At 36.9% G+C, this 14,154-nt stretch overlaps 1 protein-coding gene across 2 annotated transcripts in view; it reads left to right on the forward strand.

Annotated features, from left to right (window-relative positions):
* The window catches only part of LOC109430346 (acyl-CoA Delta-9 desaturase), a 45,772-nt gene that overhangs the window by 14,712 nt on the left and 16,906 nt on the right, over positions 1-14,154 (forward strand). The window contains exons 1-3 of one of the 2 annotated variants that reach the window (XM_019706405.3): positions 12,682-12,818; positions 12,901-13,177; positions 13,240-13,370. In XM_019706405.3, the coding sequence (XP_019561950.1) occupies positions 12,925-13,177; positions 13,240-13,370 (384 nt within the window). In that variant the 5' untranslated portion in view covers positions 12,682-12,818; positions 12,901-12,924. Of the gene's footprint in view, positions 1-12,681; positions 12,819-12,900; positions 13,178-13,239; positions 13,371-14,154 lie in introns of those variants that run through there. The other variant, XM_062846191.1, reaches the window with a different exon arrangement.

Consider the following 14,154-nt stretch of genomic DNA (forward strand, 5'->3'; position numbering starts at 1 on the left):
ACATGTATGGAGAACTCTCAATATTATGCTGCACAAAAAGTGACCCATAATTGTGTGTTTTCCGGTGTTCCTTGTCACTTAAATTTTGCCTGAAATAAGCTTTAATTAGCTGCAGTCACATGAATTTCTACATTTAGAACGTAAATTATACCTTTGTTCTGGTGACGATGCCATTTCCAACTTGAAAATTACTAAAACTTGCTTTTACAGAGCTTACGAAAGCAGCGCACGCACTTTCCGATATTGACAATCAAAGCGTTACTTTGACAGATGGGTTTGCGCCGAACAAAAAATTATTGTAAATATGTATGTTTTGACGTATAAGCCCGTGTGTGATACGTAAAGTGACACAAAACAAATCAACTTATGAACGAAAAATGATAGTTGGTAACAAAAGCTTGCAATTAATTAGTATTTATCTATTAAAGTGGAAAGTGACTAATAATTGTGTGTGACCCATAATTGTGCAATGAGTGTATGGAGGGCATATTTAAGTGAGGAAACCGTGCAAGCAACAATCAGGATGCACGGTGAGGAAAACACGTTTGATCATAAGCAAAAATTGGGTAAAAAACAATGGCGTTTGGGTAAGCGTATAGGGAAGGCACAAGCAAAAATCTTCTTATTTACACAGTGTGGGATATGACCAAAAAAGTTACCATTTCGAATCCTTATGTTGATCGTGGCAAAGAACGTTCGAATTCCAGGGTGGCCACAGACTCGGGAAATTCGGGAAATGCGGGAAAAAGTCGGGAATTGAAATTCATCAGGAAAAATGCGGGAATAAGTCGGGAGTTTTGTTTTTGATCGGATATTTTAAATTGATGTGTAGCGCCTTCAACCCAAGCCTCGATTTAGCTTTTTACTCTCTTCAAATCCAGACTCTTATACAATTTCACAATTATACCATACTTAAATACTTTTATTCAAAGCCTTACGCATAAATTCCAAAATCCAACCATTTGATGATACGCATTGGTTTCTGAATTAAGAGTAATATCTTGTTAGATAGAGATTATTCAGATGACAAGTTTACATTGTCCAGATGCTCAATTTAACGCTTACCGTAATTCCTAAACTTGCTACTTGCTAGTGAAAAACTTTCTAAAATTATTGCTTTGTTAGAATTTTTAACGGTATTTCTAGCAAAATTTCTGAACGAGTTCATAGAAAACCTGGCTACCATCACCGAAGTGATAACATATAAACTAAAATAAGTGATAATATATAATTATTACTATGGTAATAGAAATAACTTTCGATAGCGCAATTTTCATTTTTTTTTAGATAAATTACCTTATGCAGTAAGAATTTAGTTGTTCGGAAGAGTTTCTGGTGGAATGATGAAATATTAGAAAGAACTCTTTTGAAGTGTTTTCTATGTAACTTTTGGAAAAAAATACTTATAAATAACTACCTATAGGTTATCCTTACTTTCAGAAAAAAAAAACAAAAGCGAAATTGCAAGCTCAAAACCAGAAGACAGGATTTTTTATAGAATCTTTCAGAGTATTGCCTGCAAAATTTCAAGAAATTTCTGTAGGAATTTCTGGAGTAACCAATGGAAAACATGAAAAGCTTCTTGTATGATTTTTTAGAACAGAAATGCGAACATTGTAGAGAAATTGTTGACTTATTTATCTTTATCTTTATTACTCATCACTTATTTCCTAATGCGGATTTGAAGAATTGCTTTATGTCCTTGGATCAAGCAATTCATAGCAATTTCTGACAAGAATTGTATAGGTTTTTTATTGCTTCACTCTTAGATGAAGAGTTAATCCAATGCTCTGAATACTACTCTATTCAGGCTAGGCTATACAAGATTTTTCTGCTCATAACTGCATAACAGTCACATTCGACAAAAGTAGGCATTGTACAAAATAGAGTTTAAAGTTTGCAACATGCGCTAGTATGGAGACGATACGAAATTAAAAAAAATTGTCAATAATTTAAAATTCATCCTTTTGCAATGAAATTTTCTACAGCTCTTTTATGCTGGACGAATAGTTAAAAAATTAATCAGACCAAAATATGATTGATATTACGCTTTGACACCAGTGTGTATTTCCAGTGTGACTGTTATGCGGTTACATTCATAAATTATAACCAATGAGACAAAACGACTTGGTATTTGTTTCACATTTTGCAGAATAAACTTAAAAAGTTCATTTGGGTGGATGAAAGTACTGATGATTGGGAGATGATCCCCGGTACTAACTCAATATTGGCAACAAATGCAAATGTTACAATTATGCAGTTATGGGCAGTTTAACTCCTAGGAAAATTTGACAAAACAATGGGTAAATTCCTATTTTTTCGTCATAGATTTTTTAAAAAAGTAGTATCCACCGCTCATCAGTTTCCACAAAACATTATCCACGAGCTTCCATGAAAGCTTTTTGAAACTGAGATTAGAAATTAAAACCTAAATATCTTTTGAATCTTCCTGAAATATCCAAAAACAGCCTCACAAATTACGTTAGAAAAGTTTTCTTTGCCATGGTTTCTACAAGTTCAGATCGAAATGGAAAACTGTAGAGCTATAAATGGAAAATCCTTTATCCCCCAGATAATAAAAAAAAATGTAATGGTCGCGTGCTCCCATAGTTAACCGCAGCCTTTCAGCAATTCCATCAAAAAAGGAATTTTTCACAGGAGTTTTGTAGAAGTACCAGAATTACTCAAGAAGATCCAGCAGAAATTACACCGAGTTCTGCTTTTTTTTCTAGAAGCAGCTTTAGAACCCAGTTTTAAAACATAAGGAAGATCTCAAAAAAAAAAAAAAAAATCTTTCCATTTACGAAATATTGTTGTTGTATATTGTATATTGTTTGTATCTGGAGGTTTGTATATGGACCTGTATGCAAATATTATGGAATTGCATTTTCGAAAAATTACTTAGATGCAGCAAATAGCACAGGCTGAGGAATTTTACAATAAACTTTAAACATTAAAATAATTCTGTTCAAGCTCCAGAGGCACGTTTTCATTTGAAAAATTTGTACCATAAATACCTATAGGAACTATACAAGAATTCCATCAATAACATCTCCAGAATTTCCGGAAAAAAATCCGATGTAAGGTATACACCGGAGTGTGCTTCAGTTATTTGGCTAGATTTGTTATTGGAATTTCATCAAGCATCTAAATACCTATTCCAATAAGTTTTACAAATCACTTAAGAGTTTTAATTCTTGGATGTTCTTTAAGCTTCACAGGTATGTAGAGCAAAGTCGGGAAAGTTCAAGATCAATGCGGGAAAAAGTCGGGAAAATGCGGGAATTTCAATTTTGATTTTGTGTGGCCACCCTGGAATTGTCGATCCTATAGTAAGCAGAAAAAACCAACATGAAGCCCGAAACGAGAACCATCAATCAACCCGAGACAAATTAAGTCGAGGTGCGCCCATACTTTCTGGGGCAGTATAGGTGAATTGTGTCAATATATGTTTGCATAAAACATTCTTCTGGAAGCTAAGCCGCCAAACCCTCGGAAAATCTTTTGATTTCCCAATGAAAATTGCAATTTTCCGTTTTTTTTTTGTACTTGCAATTAAGGTTTTCTGGTGATTTTATTATTAGCACAGTGTTTCCAAGGAGATTGAGACACACATGGAGGCGCATGGTTTTTTATATCTACGCTATCCATGTTAGGGGTCATTCAAATATGACGACCTTCGTCCTGCGGGCTGGTGGGTGTCACTCCATGTATTGAGCATACGATAAAAGTGGACAGTGGGGGAAAAGGAAAAATGATGGACGTAATTTTTGAATATTTTAATGAAGTGGCATCCTACTCCATGGCCGACGGCCTTTTGCGCTACTTCCGTTTCACGAACCTGTTTTCATGAAAATGCACTAGTTTAGTGAATAATTTTGCTATAATATCAATCAATTATTGTCTAGCTGCTGTACCACTTTGAAAAACTAAGAAATGAAGCTATTTGTCATTGAAAACGATGAAAGTTTGAAAAATTACATCCCACTTTCCCTTACGGTAGTAAAATCCTCAGTTCCTTTAAAGTGTGCGTGCAGATAACAGAATCGATCAACATTACCGTGGCATTGTGAAGCTCAAGAGAAAGATCTGGCTGGTACGCTGCCTCTGATCCCCTCAAATTTTATTTTATACAATTATCTAGGAAAATTGCTAATTTATGGGTAGTACGCAGATAACAAGAAATTTCTTGGGTTATCTCGATGCGTGTAAAATTCAGTCAAGGAATCGCTCAAGAAATGAGCAAGCGTCACTTTATTCCGGATCCTGCGGTAGAACTTAGCGGATACCGCAGAGTGGACAATTTTCTAAAAATCTTCAAAAATCTTCAAATAAGTCGAAATGAATTTGGTCCTACTGCAATTTTTGTATCCAAGCCAAGAATATAATTTCAGGATGTAGGCGTGAGCACGATCTTGCAGTTTCTACCAAATCATTGTTGTGGTAGGTTGCCCTTTTCGCTTCTTCACAGTTGAACTGGTAATCCCTTGAATTGCAATTCTCAGCCAACTTGATGAACACTAAACTACCACATCTACTTCAATCTACGACAGAAGGTCGAATGACAGAAAGTAGAGGGACGAAAGGTTGAGGGGTCCAAAGGTCGAATGGGCCAAAGGCCGAATGGGCAAAAGGTCGAATGGCACAAAAGGTCGAATGTACAAAAGATCGAATGGACAAAAGGTCGAATGGACAAAAGGTTAAATAGACAAAAGACAAATCAGAAGACATGAAAAATTGATTAGAATTCAAACTACCACAATTATCAAAATATATAAATGCTTATGGCTGATGCTTCTACAGTCCTGTGATAAGCGTTTTCCAGATTATTGAAGGTCTCTCTGCTGTAAAATTATTTGGGTTTTTTTTTTGTTTTTGTTTTTGTAATCTTTATTAGGGGATTAGGGGCATAATGGACACCCGGGGCGAAATGGACACCCCTGTTTTTGCCGAAACCATTGACTTTTATGTAAAACTTTCAATGCATAAGTGAAAAGGAACAAGTCATTGTTCTATTTTTCAAAAGAACCATTAATATTCCTTCAAAATAATCAAAATATCATTGAAAATGAAGAATGTTTTTCATATGGTGGATTTCTTATAATTTCGAAGCAGCAGCAAATAAGGTATTACGAGTGTTTGAGTGTGACCGCTATAAAAACAAGTGAATTCTCTGCTTATCTACGTGTATACGCAGATATAGCAATGGATGAAATATTTTATTTTTGATCAGAACTTACTCAAAATAGCAATTTCAATGTTGTAGTCGATTCGGGGCGAAATGAACACTGGCAATTACGAATGGATGTACGCGCATTGCATACTGTTAGGCGTTTTAGAGAGTTTGGAAAAAATCAATCCGGTTATTTTAGCCTAAAGTTCATTTAATTAACTAGGATGTTATGTAAACTCGTCTAAGATGAAGTATTATATCTGTGATATTGATCTCCGTAGGCAAATTACTTAACTTGTCGATGTAACCAAAGAATTAGCATAAAATATGCAGGGGTGTCCATTATGCCCCGATGGGTGTCCATTTCGCCCCGTACCTTTCCTGACAGCCCCAAAAAACACACGGTTTACAATTCATTATTTCTTCACAATAATGACATTCTATCTGATATAAATGATTAAAATACGTAGGAAACAAGTTAAAGTTGTAAGCCAACCAATAATATGTAAAGTTTTTGTCTGTTATACAGGCCTAACGTACTCATTTGCTTAGGGTGTCCATTATGCCCCTAACCCCCCTACATTTCATTTGCTGTAGCAGTTAAGATTTTTTGCAGGCTTTATTTTTCACCTGCGTGTCAGAAATACATTTTTTCAACTTATCCTAACTCCAACCTGACTTAAACTAATTATACAAAGAACTAATCGTAGCAATAGAAGACTGCAACGATTTTTGACGAAAGTTGGCAATGATTTTAGTTGACATCTGTTCCAATGTTTCAATATTAGAAATTCGATGCAACTCATTAGTGCTATACCAGGGAGGCAACTTCAGAATCATTTTCAAAATTTTATTTTGAATCCTCTGAAGTTGCTTTTTTCTGGTATTGCAACAGCTCGACCATATTGGGACAGCGTACAACATGGCCGGTCTGAAAATTTGTTTATAAATCAAAAATTTGTTTTTGCGACAAAGTTTTGATTTTCTATTAATAAGTGGGTATAAACACTTAATGTATTTATTGCACTTTGTTTGAATACTTTCTATGTGGTTTTTAAAAGTTAAGTTTTTAGCTAGTAGGAGCCCTAGATACTTAACTTCTTCCGACCAATTTATTGGAGTTCCCCTTATAGTGACAACATGTCTACTTGAGGGTTTCAAATAAAGACCTCTTGGCTTATGTGGGAATATGATAAGTTGAGTTTTGGAAGCATTTGGAGAAATCTTCCATTTTTGCAAATAAGAAGAAAAAATATCTAAACTTTTTTGCAATCTACTACAAATGACACGCAAACTTCGCCCCTTGGCTGAGATACCCGTGTCATCTGCAAATAACGATTTTTGACATCCCTGTGGCAAATCAGGTAAGTCGGAGGTAAAAATATTGTATAATATGGCTTGTGTGTGATGTGTGGCTTCGTGGTCGTGCGGCTAGTGTCACCAAGCATTTAGTTGCATCGTGCTAAGGAGCGCGGGTTCGATTCCCGCCGCAGCTGTCAGGAAAAGTTTTCGGCTGTGCCACTGGGCGTTGCATGCTAAATCGTTGTCTAGTGTCGTGCTTCCTTCAAAGAGCAAAGAGCTCACTGGAAGCATTAAACGTGTCCGTGTCTTTATTAAGATTGGTCCCAGTATGCTGCCTTGTGGAACATCAGCTCTTACAGGTAATCTATCTGACTTGGAATTTTGATAGTTTACCTGAAGTGTTCGATCCGATAAATAGTTTTGAATAATTTTAATAATATATAGTGGAAATTAAAATGTTTCAATTTTACGATCAAGCCTTCATGCCAAACACTATCGAATGCTTTTTCTATGTCAAGAAGTGCTACACCAGTGGAGTAACTTTCAGATTTATTGGCACGAATGAAATTTGTTACCCGTAAAAGTTGATGATTAGTCGAATGTCCATGGCATTCTATTTAAAATAAGCTTTTCAAAAAGTTTACTGATAGATGACAGTAAGCTAATTGGACGATAACTAGAAGCTTCGGCAGGATGTTTGTCAGGCTTCAAAATTGGAACAACTTTAGCATTTTTCCATTTTTCAGGAAAATATGCTAACTGAAAACATTTGTTAAATATATTAACCAAAAATGATAAGCAACTTTCTGGAAGTTTTTTGATGAGAATAAAGAAAATTTCGTCATCACCCGGAGCTTTCATATTCTTAAACTTCTTTATAATAGATCTCACTTCGTCCAAATCAGTGCCCAATGAATTGTCGAAAATGTTCTCATGATTGAGAATGTTTTCGAATTCGCGGGCAACCTGATGTTCTATTGGACTAGTGAGACCTATACTGAAATTATGCGCACTTTCAAACTGTTTGGCAAGTTTTTGTGCTTTTTCAGAATTAGTTAATAATATTTTGTTATCCTCTTTCAGCGCAGGAATAGGCTTCTGAGGCTTTTGCAAAATTTTTGTCAATTTCCAAAACGGCTTAGAGCCGGGGTTTAATTGCGAAACTTTATTTGCAAAATTTTTGTTTCTCAATTCGGTGAAACGTTTTTTAATTTCCTTCTGAAGATCCTGCCAGATTACTTTCAAAGCAGGATCTCGAGTTCGTTGGAATTGTCTTCTTCTCACGTTTTTAAGACGGATCAGAAGTTTCAGATCGTCGTCAATAATAACTGAGTCGAATTTGACTTCACACTTTGGAATTGATGCGCTTCTAGCTTCGACTATAGTACTAGTCAAAGTTTCGAGGACATTGTCAATATCAAAATGTGTTTCCAATGAAACATTAACATTAACATCTAAATGGCTATCGATGTATGTTTTATATGTATCCCAGTCAGCTCTGTGATAATTGAAAGTAGAGCTGATGGGATTAAAAATCGCTTCATGGGAAATTTTAAATGTTACAGGAAGATGGTCAGAATCAAAGTCTGCATGAGTAATCAATTGGCTACAATGCTGACTTGAGTCAGTTAAGACCAAATCAATTGTTGAGGGATTTCTAGCAGAAGAAAAACAAGTGGGGCTATCGGGATATAGAATAGAAAAATATCCTGAAGAGCACTGATCAAATAAAATCCTGCCGTTTGAATTGGACTGAAGATTATTCCACGAACGGTGTTCCGCATTAAAATCGCCAATTATAAAAAATTTGGTCCTGTTGCGAGTTAATTTTCGCAAATCAGACTTAAGAAAATCTATTTGCTGGCCAGTGCATTGAAAAGGCAAGTAGGCCGCAATGAAAGTATGTTTACCAAAGTTTGTTTCAACAGAAACACCCAAAGTTTCAAAAACTTTGGTTTCGAATGATGAAAAAATTTGGTGCTTGATGCGCCTGTCAACGATGATAGCAACTCCACCACATGCTCCATCTAGGCGATCATTTCTATAAATAAAATAGTTTGGGTTTCGTTTGATTGAAGACCCAGGTTTTAGATAAGTTTCAGTAATAACTGCAATATGCACATAATTAACTGTTAAAAAATGGAATAGCTCATCCTCTTTGCCATTTAGAGAACGAGCATTCCAATTTAAAATGTTCAAAAATTTATTTGGATCCATTACCAAAACGTAATCCAATTACTATTTTATTTGTAAATTTAACTCCAACCTGGACTGCTTCAGCCATGGTTTGAGTTTTGAACATTGCATCAATCATTTGTTGCAGTTGTTCAGATAAAAAGTCAAAATCGGAAGCAGACATGCCTGAATCACGTGCATTTTCCGAATTTGATGTTTGGTGATAGGAATTATTTGAATTTTGCTTACCCGCAGCCACATGGGCATAGGTAGCTCGATTCGTTTGAACAAAATTAGAAATATTACTCACTCCACTGCTGGAGGGTAGATTATTCGCTCGAATGTTTGTTTGGTGGTTAACTACCTCCGGCGAATATGTACGAGCGGTCTGAAAATTATTCAACCGATCGTTGATGGAAGAATTTGTGTTGTTAGAAATTCTACCTGCAGAGTTTCGGGTACGACTAGCGTTCCCATTCATCTGCCGGGCACGTGATTCGACAACTTTTTTGCGCATAGGGCAATCCCAAAAGTTTGACTTATGGTTGCCACCGCAATTCGTACATTTAAATTTTCTGGTATCTTCCCTTACCGGACAGTCGTCCTTGGCGTGAGAAGAACCTCCACAATCATGCATTTAGCATCCATGTGGCAATGTTTAGTTCCGTGCCCCCAACCTTGGCACTGACGGCACTGAGTTGGGTTCTGGAAATTTCCCCAGGCTTACGAAAATGTTCCCATGTCACTTGGACAAGAAACATTTTCTTCGCCTTTTCCAAATATTTCAAGTTATTTAGATCACTTTTGTTGAAGTGAACTAAATAAAATTCTTGAGAGATACCCTGCCGAGGATTCTCAGAGCGGGTTCTCTTTTTCATTTTTATTACTTGGACTGGAGTGAATCCAAGTAATAAGTTGAGTTCAGTTTTGATCTCATCAGGTGATTTATCATCACTAGAGAGACCTTTTAATACGACTTTGAACAAGCGTGCAGACCTGTCGTCATATGTGAAAAATTTATGCTTCTTCTCAGTAAGGTACTTGAGAAGAAGATCCCGATCTTTCAGGGTTTCCGGCAATACGCGGCAGTCTCCTTTCCTGGCAATTTGGAAGGAAACCTTGATTCCCCTTATGGAGTTTAAGATCTCCTGCCTAAAACCAGCAAATTCACAGACGCTGACCACGATTGGCGGCACCCGTTGTTTTTTAGCAGAAATTGAAGTACCTGGGCTAGAGGCATCCTCAATTTGCTGTTCCGAAAAATTGTTCAGCGTTTCATAAGGATTACTCATTTCAACGAAAATTTCATCCGAAACAATTGTTTTAGTAGAAGGAAGCGGAGAAGCTGAAAGTTCTCCTTTCTTTCTAACTTTGCCGCGTTTAGCGACAGTTTTGAAACCGACTTTTTTGGAAGGATGCGGTGAATTCAAGGATTCACCCTTCCTTTTGTTCGATGATGCAACCATGATTTAATTAGAAGCGACCTTCCAGGAGGTTTTTTCCCTAATCGGTGTCCAAGTAGGATTACCACCGTTTCACGGAATTTGACTTCCGTAAACGGGTCCAACGAATAATCGAAGGCACGGGTCCAGGCAAGGATCGAAAAGGAATCAGTAGGTATAAATTTAGCGCTGAAAAGTGCTATTGTGGGTAGTACTGAGAAGTACTGTTGAATTGCGTTAGGTAGTAAAACTTCCTGCAGCAGAGAGAGCTCACGTCCGCACAGCACAAGAGTACGATGCGAACTGAGAGATTATTGAAGGTGTGTATATAGATTGATATGACGTATGAAGCACATCAACAACCCAATCAGTAGGCATTGATTTAGCCAATACTTGACATCTGAATAAACACAGATTATCTAAAAATGCAGTGGCATACGTGAGACCGCGCATAACTCGCGAACGAAACGTCGAATTTCACTCGTATTTTTTGTTCTGTTAGTTTTCACCCAAGGAATGTTTATGAGGCTAAAAATAAGGAAAAACAGATTTTTTGAACGTATATTTGGACTTGAAACGTCTAACAAACCACAGTAAGAAAGACATACGTAATGCCTGAAGTTCACAGGCAAAATATGTGTAGAAAAATGATCAAATTGAGTGGAAAAATCGCGAAAAAAATCCACGTAGTTCTGGCGGGATTTGAATCCACGTCTCCCCAAGTTCGCTAGACAGGGCACGTTAACCAACTCTGCCACAGAATAAGTAACAATTCTGTGAAGTAGAACACCAACCTGAATCCAACGCCCACCTCACCCCACGTTCTTTCCTCGCAAATCACCATCTCCTTTGATCCTTCCACTTCCAACACTCTCTGAACGTGCCTACGAACAACAGTGAGAGCATGTTATTTTTAGTGTCGAGACTGTTGCCTATTCACAACACGTGCTCACCCAAAACTTGCGAATGAGACCATCAGTGTACACTCCCGATCAAAGGTTTGGGGTCACTCCCTCAAAAACATGTCTTTTTTTAAGCCCATATCTCCACCAATTTGCGTCCGATTTCAAAACCCTAGATCTTATTCAGAAGATTTCAAAAGATTTTACAAAAATATTTGTATGTAAACTTAACCCAAAGTTTCAAAATTTTCTAAAAAATGAATATAAACTTACGGCAGTATCGCTGGAAATTGGGTCGACCAAATTTTAAGATGAGAGCGTTAACATAAACTATTTTCTATTAGCCTTCGACTGCTTTATAAAGTAAATTAACCCTTGATGTCATCGACCAAAAATTTGGGGTCACTCCTCAATCTGGTGTATCAGCCAAAAGGTTGGGGTCACTGTCGTAAAACATGGAAAAGTGATTTTGTGATATCTTCATCATCCATAGTTCAATTTTATTTTTTTTTGGCTCATTTCAAAGATAATTACCTAAATTTACATTTGATGTCTTTAATTTGACTAATTCGATGATTTTTATATACAAAAATGTTCTGAAATGTTAGCACATTTCACCACATTTCGAAATATGAGGCAATTTTACGTTAAATTTTAGTATGTAAATTTTAATAAATATGTAGGGTTCAATGTCTATGCAGTAAGTACCATTCATTATGCTTCAAATAAGCCAAAAAGAATTAAAATTGAATGAAAGATGACAAAAATACAAGCAAAAATATCAACAAAGCACTTGTACAACATGATCTTACTTTGCTAAGAAATTCGAATGTGGTAACATAGAGTTTTTGAATGAAACAAATTAGATAGAGAAAGATTTATCAAATTGCACTCAAATCTTTTTAAAACTTTGCATTTCATTTGATCCCGTTTCAACTTGCCCCGGTGTACCTTATAGGTAAAGTTGCACATTTCAATGAAACAAGTATTCATTGTTTGTAGAGTGTAATTTGATTTGTTATGTTGCTTTTCACATGAGGAATGAAGGACATCCGTAAGAACAGCTGAGCTAGTGTTCATGGTAGTTTGTTCATCATTACATTCATCAAGAACAAGTTAAATTGAGTATTGTAACACATTGACTGATTACAACCCATCCATCAACATTACAATGTAGTATCTATTAGGCTTACGATCAGTAAAGCTATATTACTACGATTGATTAAAAATGCTCAAGATCATAGTTTGGGAAATGGAGAATAGGAATATTTAACTCAGTCTAAATTGTTGCATAACGAGGCAATAGAAACAAGCCACATGCAAAAAACAACTCTAGCTCTACTAAGAATCAGAAGCGGGCGTCAAAGCATTAATTAGCATTGAACGTGAATTTCAATTGTCAATGCTAACTAAAGTTGCGGAATCACAGTTTGCAAGGGCTCCGTGTCGGGAAACTTACAGCGTCATTTAGTGCTGGCTACTATGTAATCGCCTTTTGAAGCGTAGGCACTTACGTGAGTTGATGGTTACCTATCTATTAGCTCTTTGAAAGCATTGTTGTTCTCTCAGAGCTGGATGTGTACATGCTTTCTTCGCTGCTCTCTCAATGGGTGGTTCTACTTGTCGTTCTAGGGTGATGCTCATCAAACCAGTAAGTTGTAGGTGGCTCATTCAGATCTACATATATGGGCTGTGGCGATGTCGTCGTTGCCGCGCTCCATCGAACCGGTTCATCACGACAGCGAAAGCGCGACGAAATAAGCCGGTCGCAATTACCTACCTTATACGCCCAGTCTGGATGCAAAAGTCATAAGCATTTTCAAGGTTGCACGTCATGACAAACCAGTTTTCCCGCTTCTTCGAAAATTCCAAATATTTATTCACCTTTTGTGTTTTCTTTTCCCAGCAATCTACGCCACCCGGACCAATAATGTCGACCAGCGAAACGGCGACCTGTTCATCCGAGAACAGCGAAAAGTTCTCCAGTACAAATTCCAGTTCCTCAGCAGATGCGTCCAAAGAAGCTACCCCCAGTGAAGGCTCTCGAACTGAGAGCAGTTCCCGGGACAACAAACGGGAGGCCAGTTGGCCCTCGGTGCTGTTCTACATTCATCTCAACATTCTAGGAGTCTATGGAATATTCGTACTATTCTCGCACACCTCTGCAATCACTTTCATATTCAGTAAGTGTGTCGGATGGATGCAAAACATGGGATAAATAAATCTATTTAAAACTTTTTTGCAGCATCTTTTTTAACATTATTTGGAATATTGGGCGCCACTGCCGGGGCACATAGACTATGGGCTCACAAAACCTACCAGGCGTCCACGTTTCTGCGGTTCTCGCTGATGCTGTGTCAAACACTGGCAGGACAGGTAAGTGTATAGAAATAGTTCATTCATACGTTAGATTCCTACACATGTTGAAAGGGTAAGAATTACACTTTGTAGACTTCTAGTATCAAGTTACTGTATTTTTATAACAATGCTTGATATAGGGAATCGCATTCAACATTCATTGAATAGTTATGCGTAGAACTTTGGCAAACAACACATCAGAGAGCTTTATACAGTGATTTCGTTTCTCATTACTATGTGTAGATTAGTGATCGATGATGTAAGTCTGTGAGAACACATCATCTCATTGTTTTGAAAGCTCAGAGACAAGCGAATATTATTACATTATTTACATAGTTTAGCCGATATGTCTTCATCAACTCAAATCCGGTGGGTTAATTAACTGCTGTTGTTTATACACTTCCCATCATATCAGCGTGACATTAAACCGGTTAACGGGGTAAGGTAAACTTCGTAGTCTCGAAAACAGTTTTATTGCGCTGTCGATCGCAAATATAGCATTATCAAAACAACAAGACAACAACATAAAAATACCAACAAATCGGTCGCAAGCAAGCGTCTACCGATGACTGTACGCGCATTTCGAAATTTAAGAAAGGGAGAAGTATCGAGATAACAACCATCATAGTATTCTTGGCAGGTGTAAACCGGTGTCAAATTGACCAACGGAGTGATATTGATCAATCGAGGACTAGGGTCTTGTACCATTTGGGCCATTGATTTCATTATTTGTATAGAGTTAGATACTGTACGTGCCATTTGGGCCATTGATTTCATTATTTGTATAGAGTTAGATACTGTA

The sequence above is a fragment of the Aedes albopictus genome, chromosome 1, assembly GCF_035046485.1.
Source record: "Aedes albopictus strain Foshan chromosome 1, AalbF5, whole genome shotgun sequence".
Taxonomy (NCBI): domain Eukaryota; kingdom Metazoa; phylum Arthropoda; class Insecta; order Diptera; family Culicidae; genus Aedes; species Aedes albopictus.